Source organism: Piliocolobus tephrosceles, chromosome 1, assembly GCF_002776525.5.
Source record: "Piliocolobus tephrosceles isolate RC106 chromosome 1, ASM277652v3, whole genome shotgun sequence".
Classification (NCBI taxonomy): domain Eukaryota; kingdom Metazoa; phylum Chordata; class Mammalia; order Primates; family Cercopithecidae; genus Piliocolobus; species Piliocolobus tephrosceles.
In genome coordinates, this window is record NC_045434.1 from 193,857,524 (window position 1) to 193,867,059 (window position 9,536).

General features: G+C 46.9%; 1 protein-coding gene across 4 annotated transcripts in view; it reads right to left on the minus strand.

The window, feature by feature from the left end:
• GMEB1 (glucocorticoid modulatory element binding protein 1) overlaps positions 1 to 9,536 on the minus strand; it is a 54,036-nt gene that overhangs the window by 26,219 nt on the left and 18,281 nt on the right. For 2 of the 4 annotated variants that reach the window (XM_026457205.1, XM_026457207.1), the window contains exon 2: positions 6,070 to 6,228. In XM_026457205.1, the coding sequence (XP_026312990.1) occupies positions 6,070 to 6,197 (128 nt within the window). In that variant the 5' untranslated portion in view covers positions 6,198 to 6,228. Of the gene's footprint in view, positions 1 to 6,069; positions 6,229 to 9,536 lie in introns of those variants that run through there. The other 2 variants (XM_023219444.2, XM_026457206.1) reach the window with 2 other exon arrangements.

The window sequence follows — 9,536 nt, forward strand, 5'->3', positions numbered from 1 at the left end:
GACGGGGTTTCACCGTGTTAGCCAGAATGGTCTCGATCTCCTGACCTTGTGATCCGCCCGTCTCGGCCTCCCAAAGTGCTGGGATTACAGGCTTGAGCCACCGCGCCCGGCTCCCTTCGTAACTTTAAATGGGCCGGGCATGGTGGCTCATGCCTGTAATCCCAGCACTTTGGGAGGACAAGGTGGGCGGATCACGAGGTCAGGAGTTTGAGACTAGCCTCACCAACATGGTGAAACCCCATCTCTACTAAAAATACAAAAATTAGTCAGGCATGGTGGTGCACCTGTAATCCCAGCTACTCAGGAGGCTGAGACAGGAGAATCACTTGAATCAGGGAGGCGGAGGTTGCAGTGAGCTGAAATTGCACCACTGCACTCCAGCCTGGGCAATGGAGCAAGACTCCATCTCCAAAAACAAACAAACAAACAAAAAAAAAACCTTGGCCGGGCGCGGTGGCTCAAGCCTGTAATCCCAGCACTTTGGGAGGCTGAGACGGGCGGATCACGAGGTCAGGAGATCAAGACCATCCTGGCTAACCTGGTGAAACTCCGTCTCTACTAAAAATACAAAAAAAAACTAGCCGGGCAAGGTGGCGGGCGCCTGTAGTCCCAGCTACTCGGGAGGCTGAGGCAGGAGAATGGCGTGAACCCGGGAGGCGGAGTTTGCAGTGAGCTGAGATCCGGCCACTGCACTCCAGCCTGGGCGACAGAGCAGGACTCCGTCTCAAAAAAAAAAAAAAAAAAAAACTTTAAATGCCCATGGCATAGTATGGCTACAAGTACGTGACTAATTCATATTATGGAATTACCCTGAGAAGACTAAAAAGTAGTACCAGCAGATAGTTTGAGATAGGAAGAACCAGGCTGACTGAAAAGTTAATGTCCCTTGTTGGAAACAGTGTATTTTGCCGTTGGGGTGGGGGGTGTTTGTTTGTTTTTAGCATCTTTTAAGGTACCATAACCAAACTATTGACATGAGCAAAGCCTAGTGGAAGAAAAGTAAGAGAGAAACTACATCCAAAGTAACTAGGAGTGACTAGAGGCACCACTTAGAGAAGGTTATATAATGCAGATCTCTCCAAGATATCTCTACATTTATGGGGTCAGATAATGTAACTTGATACATCAACAATCAACATCCTTTATTTAATTTCTATAATAAACCTGATGTGCTAATTATTGCATCTTGTTACTTGAAAGCACTGCCTGAATATTCTCCTTTGTATCAATGACTACCTCCACAGTGATACCTCTAGTACAGACCTCCTTTCTGAATTTCACACTCAAACACAGCCAACTGCTAAATGAATAAATACATGTGTGTGTGTGTTTGTTTCTTGAGACGGAATTTTGCTCTTATTGCCTAGGCTGGAGTGCAATGGCACGATCTCGGCTCACTGCAACATCTGCCTTCCAGGTTCAAGCAATTCTTCTGCCTCAGCCTCCCGAGTAGCTGGGATTACAGGCATGCGCCACCACACCCAGGTAATTTTGTATTTTTAGTAGAGACAGGGTTTCTCCATGTTGGTCAGGCTGGTCTCAAACTCCCGACCTCAGGTGATCCTGCCACCTCAGCCTCCCAAAGTCCTGGGATTAGAGGCGTGAGCCACCACACTCAGCCAAATAAATACATTTGGAAGTCTCATAGGACTTTGACGAATTCATTATGTCTAAAATAACCATCAAGTTCCCTTTTTCCAACCACCCTCAAACTATTCTTCTTCCTGTACTCTCCATCCTTGTTAATAGCACCATTCAGCACACTGTAGACAGAAATCTGGGAATTACACTAGATTTTCTTTTCCTCCTTCTCAGCTCCACATAGTCAGTCACCAAATCCTGCTGGATGCATCACTTTAACACTATCCATCCTCCCTCCCTGTCTCTATCTCCACTGCTACTGCCTTAATTCAGGCCTCACCATCTCTATACTAGTATCCTTGTATCTAACTAATCTTCTACATTCCCACCAGATTGATCATGTGATTCCCTCCTTAAAATCCCACAAACATCCTCTCTCCTCATTGTTAAAATAAAGCTCCAAATCCTTTGTATGATATTTAAGCTTCTTTAAGATCTGGCCCCTGGTTTCAACTCTTCCCAAACCTCGCCTTAAAATCCAGGCCCTGGCACTGCCAAACTATTTGTGGTTCCCAAAAGTGCCATCTTCTTATATCTTCTTTCTCTTACTTCTGTCATTTCCCAGAACATTATTCTCCACTTTTTTTTTTTTGGTTTTTGTTTTGTTTTGTTTTGTTTTTTTGATAGGGTCTCATTCTGTTGCCCAGGCTAGAATACAGTGGTGTGATCATAGTTCACTGCAGCCTTAACCTCCCTGGCTCAAGCAATCCTCCACCTCAGCCTCTTGAGTAGCTGGGACTACAGGCATACACCACCATATCTGGCTAATTTTTGTATTTTTTTATAGAGACAGAGTCTTCCTATTTGGTCCAGGCTGGCCTTGAACTCCTGGACTCAAGTGAAACTCCTGCCTCTGCCTCCCAAAATGCTGGGATTACAAGCATGAGCCACTGCGCCAATCTCCTATCTGTCTTTTAATAAGTAGCCTCTAGGATGCTTTTCTTTCCCTCCCAATCCCTTCAGTATAACCACTTACTTCCTGCTTTATGACCCAGCTGTACTTTGGGTTTTGTCATAACACCTATCACACTTAATGTATGCTTGTTTATCTGTCTGTCTCCTATTGAGCACAGGCTAAGAGGTCCCCGAGTGCACAGATTATGGCTTATTCATTTATGCAATGTTGTATGCCCAGCATTTGTTGACTGACTGGAACATGGCAAAGCACCCCATAAATGGCTATTCAGGGGATGAGGATTTTGATAAACATGAGAAACCATTGCCTCAAATAAGATTGGTAAACTCATCCTAAATTGACCACTGTGTGAAAAATCTCTTAAAAGAATACATTCTCATGTATGAATAATGTCTCTTTTTTTTTTTTTTTTTTTTTTGAGACAGAGTCTTACTGTGTCGCCCAGGCTGGAGTGCAGTGGCGCGCGATCTTGGCTCACTGCAAGCTCCGCCTCCCGGGTTCACGCCATTCTCCCACCTCAGCCTCCGAGTAGCTGGGACTACAGGCGCCCGCCACCTTGCCCGGCTAGTTTTTTGTATTATTTTTAGTAGAGACGGGGTTTCACCATGTTAGCCAGGATGGTCTCGATCTCCTGACCTCGTGATCCACCCGCCTCAGCCTCCCAAAGTGCTGGGATTACAGGCTTGAGCCACCACGCCTGGCTATTTTTTTTTTTTTTTTGAGACAGAATCTCGCTCTGTCGCCCAGGCTGGTAGGGCAGTAGTACAATCTCAGCTCACTGCAACCTCCACCTCCCGTGTTCACGCAATTCTCCTCCCTTAGCCTCCCAAGCAACTGGGATTACAGGCACGTGCCACCACACCTGGCTAATTTTTGTATTTTTAGTAGAGACAGGGTTTCACCATGTTGGTCAGGCTGGTCTCGAACTCCTGACCTCAGGTGATCTGCCCACCTTGGCTTCCCAAAGTGTAGGGATTACAGGTGTAAGCCACCACACCTGGCCTTTTTTTGTTTTTTGTTTTGGTTTTTTGACACATGGTCTTACTCTGTTGCCCAGGTTAGAGCGCAGTGGCATGATCACAGTTCACTGCAGCCTCAATCTCCTAGGCTCAAGTGATCATCCTAGCTCAGCCTCCTGAGTAGCTGGAACTACAGGTGTGAGCCACCATGCCTAGCTAATTTTTAAATTTTTTGTAGAGACAGGGTCTCGATGTGTCACCCTTTCTGGTTTTGAATTCCTGGGCTCAAATGATCCTCCCACCTTGGCCTCCTAAAGTGCTAGGATTACAGGCATGAGCCACTGCACCCAACCAAGTAATTTTAACAACCAGTAAACTGTACTTAAGAGTGGCAAGTAGGAGGTAGTCTATTTTTTTTTTTTTTTTTTTTTGAGACGGAGTCTCGCTCTGCCGCCCAGGCTGGAGTGCACTGGCTGGGTCTCAGCTCACTGCAAGCTCCGCCTCCTGGGTTTACGCCATTCGCCTGCCTCAGCCTCCCAAAGTGCTGGGATTACAGGCTTGAGCCACCACGCCCGGCCGGTAGTCTATATTTTTAAAAGCAAACAAAATTTCCCTTTTTTTGTTTGTTTGTTTCTTTTTTTTGAGACGGAGTCTCACTTTGTCGTCCAAGCTGGAGTGCAATGGCACAATCTCAGCTCACTGCAACGTCCGCTTCCCAGGTTCAAGCAATTCTCCTGCCTCAGCCTCCTGAGTAGCTGGCATTACAGACGTGCGCCAACACCCAGCTAATTTTTATATTTTTTAGTACAGACGGGGTTTCACCATGTTGGTCATGCTGGTCTCAAACTCCTGACCTTGTGATTCACCCGCCTCGGCCTCCCAAAGTACTGGGATTACAGGTGTGAGCCACTACGACTGGCCGTAAACAAGATTTTTATCAGGGAAAAATTATCTAAACTCACTCAGGATAGTGATGGATTGAGCTTAATTCTCTATATCTACTATAGCCATAGTCAAAAGTCACGAAATACATTCAAAATGTTAAGGCATAGTAAGATACTGACATTCCCTATGAATCATCATTATGTTTACTAGAGCTTAAAAGGTAAGTCTACTTTATTGTATTCTTTCTTTTTTTGAGACAGAGTCTTGCTCTGTCACTTACTGCTGGAGTACAGTGGCACAATCTCAGCTAAACCCCATCTCTTCTAAAAATACAAAAATTGGTCAGGCACGGTGGCAGGAGCCTATAGTTCCAGCTACTAGGGAGTCTGAGGCAGGAGAATCGCTTGAACCTGGGAGGCAGAGGTTGCAGTGAGCTGAGATCCCACCAGTACACTCTAGCCTGGGCGATACAGTGAGACTCCATCTCAAAAAAAAGAAAACTCCTTTTTAAATCTTCTCTTTTTCCAATACCTTCATAATACATTGTATTGTAGTAGGTGCTAGACTCAGCTTGATAATTTCCCCTCCATGGGGGTTCAGAGAATTTATGGTCGTTGCCTTGCCTGATGTCCTCTGACTCTAGCTACATTGCCTTTTGGTAGACACATAAGGAGCCTCTGTGAATAGTGCAGATAAATAAGATGAGGCAACTGGGGCAACAAAGCAAGACCCCTATCTCTACAAAAAATAAAAAAGTCAACATTTGAACTCTGAAGTAAATCATGCTTTCATGGTTATGCTGAAGAATCATAACTGTGCAAGAGTGGGATTGGAACTGGAATTTTTATTTATTTAATCAAAGTTCCAGGACACATGTGCAGAATATGTAGGTTTGTTACATGGATATATGTGTGCCATGGTGATTTGCTGCACCTATTGACTCATCCTCTAGGTTCCCTCCCCTCGCCCCTTCACCCCGCAACAGGCCCCAGTGTGTGTTGTTCCCCTCCGTGTGTCCATGTGTTCTCATTGTTTAACTCCCATTTATGAGTGACAATATGCAGTGTTTGCTTTTCTGTTCCTGTGTTGGTTTGGTGAGGATGATGGCATCCAGCTCCATCTATGTAGGCCTGGAATTTTTAAATTGAGTATATGCCGAAATGATAATGTGCTGGGTATATTGGGTTAAATAAAATATGTTATGAAAATTAAAAAAAAAAAAAAGAACAAAAGAAAAATCAGCCAGGTGCAGTGGCATGTGCCTATATTCCCAGCTATTCAGGAGGCTAAAATGGGAAGATCTTTTGAGACCAGGAATTCGAGGTTGCAGTAAGCTATGATCGCACCACTGCCTTCCAGCCTGGGTCACAGAGTAAGACTCTGTCTCAACAAAAATAACAATAAAATAAAATGAGGGAGCCATGTAACCTACCCTCAAGGAGCTCAAGGTGGAGAAGAGAAGCAGATATAAGGAAACATGTAACTGTTGGTAATAAGTACTAAAACGACAAATACAGCATGCAATATAGTATATTATACAGATGAAAACTAAGCCAGCTCTGATTGATGTTAAATGTTCCATTGTGCTAAGCAACCATAAAGTTGTAATTTCCCCACCCTTGAAACTTCCCAAAATACTTCAGAATACCCAAATCTCTAGCCACTTACCCTTGTTGCACAGGCTGTAACTGCAAGATCACTTGGGTTTTAGTGTCTTCAGGATTCTCCCCTTCATTTCCTTCAGTGGGTACCACAACCACATCCCCCACTGGGACACTCACTTCTGCATTAGCCATCTTTCACATGAAGTCAGATAACTGGGACTGCTGTCGGGAATGAGAAGCACCAATAACTTAATCCGGTTTGAAAAGAGGTTAATAGGCTGGGCGTGGTGGCTCACACCAGTAATCCCAGCACTTTGGGAGGTCGAGGCAGGTAGATTGCCTGAGGCTGGGAGTTCAAGACCAGCCTGACCAACATGGAGAAACCTGTCTCCACTAAAAATACAAAATTAACTGGGTGTGGTGGCGCCTATCTGTAATCCCATCTACTCGGGAAGCTGAGGCAAGAGAATCGCTTGAACCCAGGAGGCAGAGGTTGCAGTAAGCTGAGATTATGCCATTGCACTCCAGCCTGGGCAACAAGAGCCAAATTCCCTCTCAAAAAACAGAAAGGAAGAAAGGAAGAAAGGAGAGGGGAGGGGAGGGGAGGGGAGGGAAGGGGAAGGAAGGGGAGAGGAAAAAGAAAAGAAGTCAACCATATGAAAGGAATGCCAAGATAATGCCTAGAGCACCCTAGAGATCATGGGTCTCTAAAAAGAATGGGAACTATGAGATGGGCTATCATAGGCTCTGATCCTTCCAGAAACGCCTCAACAGTCACTTGCTAGTATAGGTTTTCTTAGTATGTGTGACTCATTCCATGGTGTTCTGCAGCAAGCTCTTAACAGCTCCTGAGAACCAATTGTGCATACATATCTCTTCCAACTTTGAGTTTAGTGACACTAAGTTGACAGCTTGAAATCAGCAACGCTGGGTGTAAACAGACCCAAAATTGACAAGCACTACAAATTAGAGTATTTTGTTTTTCTAGAGAGCTGGTTTGCAGCACATTACCAGTTCACACCAAACAGTAAGCTCTTGAAAATTAGAAATCACATCTACTTTCTGTGCAAACAGCCATTTTGCCTCAAGTTCTCTGTCCTTTAAAATACTTAGTATCTGTGGAGGGAGTAAGTGAACTGAGATGCATGGGAAGGGGAAGATGACTTACATCATGTAGTTGCTTAATAATGCTGAATTCACTTGTATGACCTCTAGGACTTTTTTTTTTTTTTTTGAGAGAGGGTCTCACTCTGTCGCCCAGACTGGAGTGCAGTGGCACGATCTCGGCTCACTGCAACGTCTGCCTCCCAGGCTCAAGTGATTCTCCTGCCTCGCCCTCCCCAAGTAGCTTGGATTATAGGTGTGCGTCACTACCACTCAGCTAATTTTCGTATTTTCAGTATAGACAGGGTTTCACCATGTTGGCCAGGCTGGTCTTGAACTCCTGACCTCAAATGATCCACCTGTCTCGGCCTCCCAAAGTGCCGGATTCCAGGTGTGAGCCACCGCGCCTGGCCCCTCTAGGACTTTTCAATACCTCTTTGCCTCAGACTGAATGGAGAGATAATCTTGCGCAGCATCTCCCTTGCAGAGTTACTGAGAAAACCAGTGTTTGCCGGGCGCGGTGGCTCAAGCCTGTAATCCCAGCACTTTGGGAGGCCGAGACGGGCGGATCACGAGGTCAGGAGATCGAGACCATCCTGGCTAACACGGTGAAACCCCGTCTCTACTAAAAATACAAAAACTAGCTGGGCAAGGTGGCAGGCACCTGTAGTCCCAGCTACTCGGGAGGCTGAGGCAGGAGAATGGTGTAAACCCGGGAGGCAGAGCTTGCAGTGAGCTGAGATCCGGCCACTGCACTCCAGCCTGGGCCACAGAGCAAGACTCCGTCTCAAAAAAAAAAAAAGAAAGAAAAAAAAAAAAAAGAAAACCAGTGTCCAGCACCATGTGCTCCTTGACTCTAAAGTTACTCCAGGCATTGTCCCAATCTTAATGAAAACTCAGAGGACCCCAAGACATTCTGCAGTTATTAGTCTTCACGGTTGAAAAGAGAGTCACTTAAGAGAGTATAGGTGCCGGGCGCGGTGGCTCACGCCTGTAATCCCAGCACTTTGGGAGGCCTAGGCGGGCGGATCACGAGGTCAGGAGATCCAGAACACCCTGGCTAACACAGGGAAACCCCGTCTCTACTAAAAATACAAAAAATTGCCAGGCGTGGTGGCTCACGCCTGTAATCCCAGCACTTTGAGAGGCCGAGGCGGGCGGATCACGAGGTCAGGAGATGGAGACCATCCTGGCTAATACGGTGAAACCCCGTCTCTACTAAAAATACAAAAAATTAGGCAGGCATGGTGGCGGGCGCCTGTAGTCCCAGCTACTCGGGATGCTGAGGCAGGAGAACGGCGTGAACCCAGGAGGCAGAGCTTGCAGTGAGCGGAGATGGCGCCACTGCACTCCAGCCTAGGCGACAGAGCGAGACTCTTGTCTCAAAAAAAAAACAAAAAACAAAAACAAAAACAAAAAATAAGCCGGGTGCGGTGGTGGGTGCCTGTGGTCCCAGCTGCTGGGGAGGCTGAGGCAGGAGAATGGCGTGAATCCGGGAGGCAGAGCTTGCAGAGAGCCAAGATCGCGCCACTGCAGTCCAACCTGGGCCACAGAACGAGGCTGTGTCAAAAAAAAAAAAAAAAAGACAGTATAGGTAAGAGCACTGTATTTATTTTAATATGTGAGTGTGTAAAGATGACTACGACTGGCCGGGCGCAGTGGCTCAAGCCTGTAATCCCAGCACTTTGGGAGGCCGAGATGGGCGGATCACGAGGTCAGGAGATCGAGACCATCCAGGCGAACACGGTGAAACCCCGTCTCTACTAAAAATAATACCAAAAACTAGCCAGGCGAGGTGGCGGGCGCCTGTAGTCCCAGCTATTCGGGAGGCTGAGGCAGGAGAATGGCGTAAACCCGGGAGGTGGAGCTTGCAGTGAGCTGAGTGAGATCCGGCCACTGCACTCCAGCCTGGGCGACAGAGCAAGACTCCGTCTCAAAAAAAAAAAAAGTATAGTCAGAGCCGGGCGTGGTGGCTCAAGCCTGTAATCCCAGCACTTTGGGAGGCCGAGGCGGGCGGATCACGAGGTCAGGAGATCGAGACCATCCTGGCTAACACGGTGAAACCCCGTCTCTACTAAAAATACAAAAAAAAATTAGCCGGGTGTGGTGGCGGGCGCCTATAGTCCCAGCTACTCAGAGGCTGAGGCGGGAGAATGGCGTGAACCCGGGAGGCGAAGCTCGCAGTGAGCCGAGATCGCGCCACTGCACTCCAGCCTGGGCGACACAGCGAGACTCCGTCTCAAAAAAAAAAACAAAAAACAAAAAACAAAAAACTAGCTGGGCGAGGTGGTGGGCGCCTGTAGTCCCAGCTACTCGGGAGGCTGAGGCCGGAGAATGGCGTAAACCCAGGAGGCAGAGCTTACGCAGTGAGCAGAGATCCGGCCACTGAACTCCAGCCTGGGTGACAGAGCAAGACTCTGTCTCAAA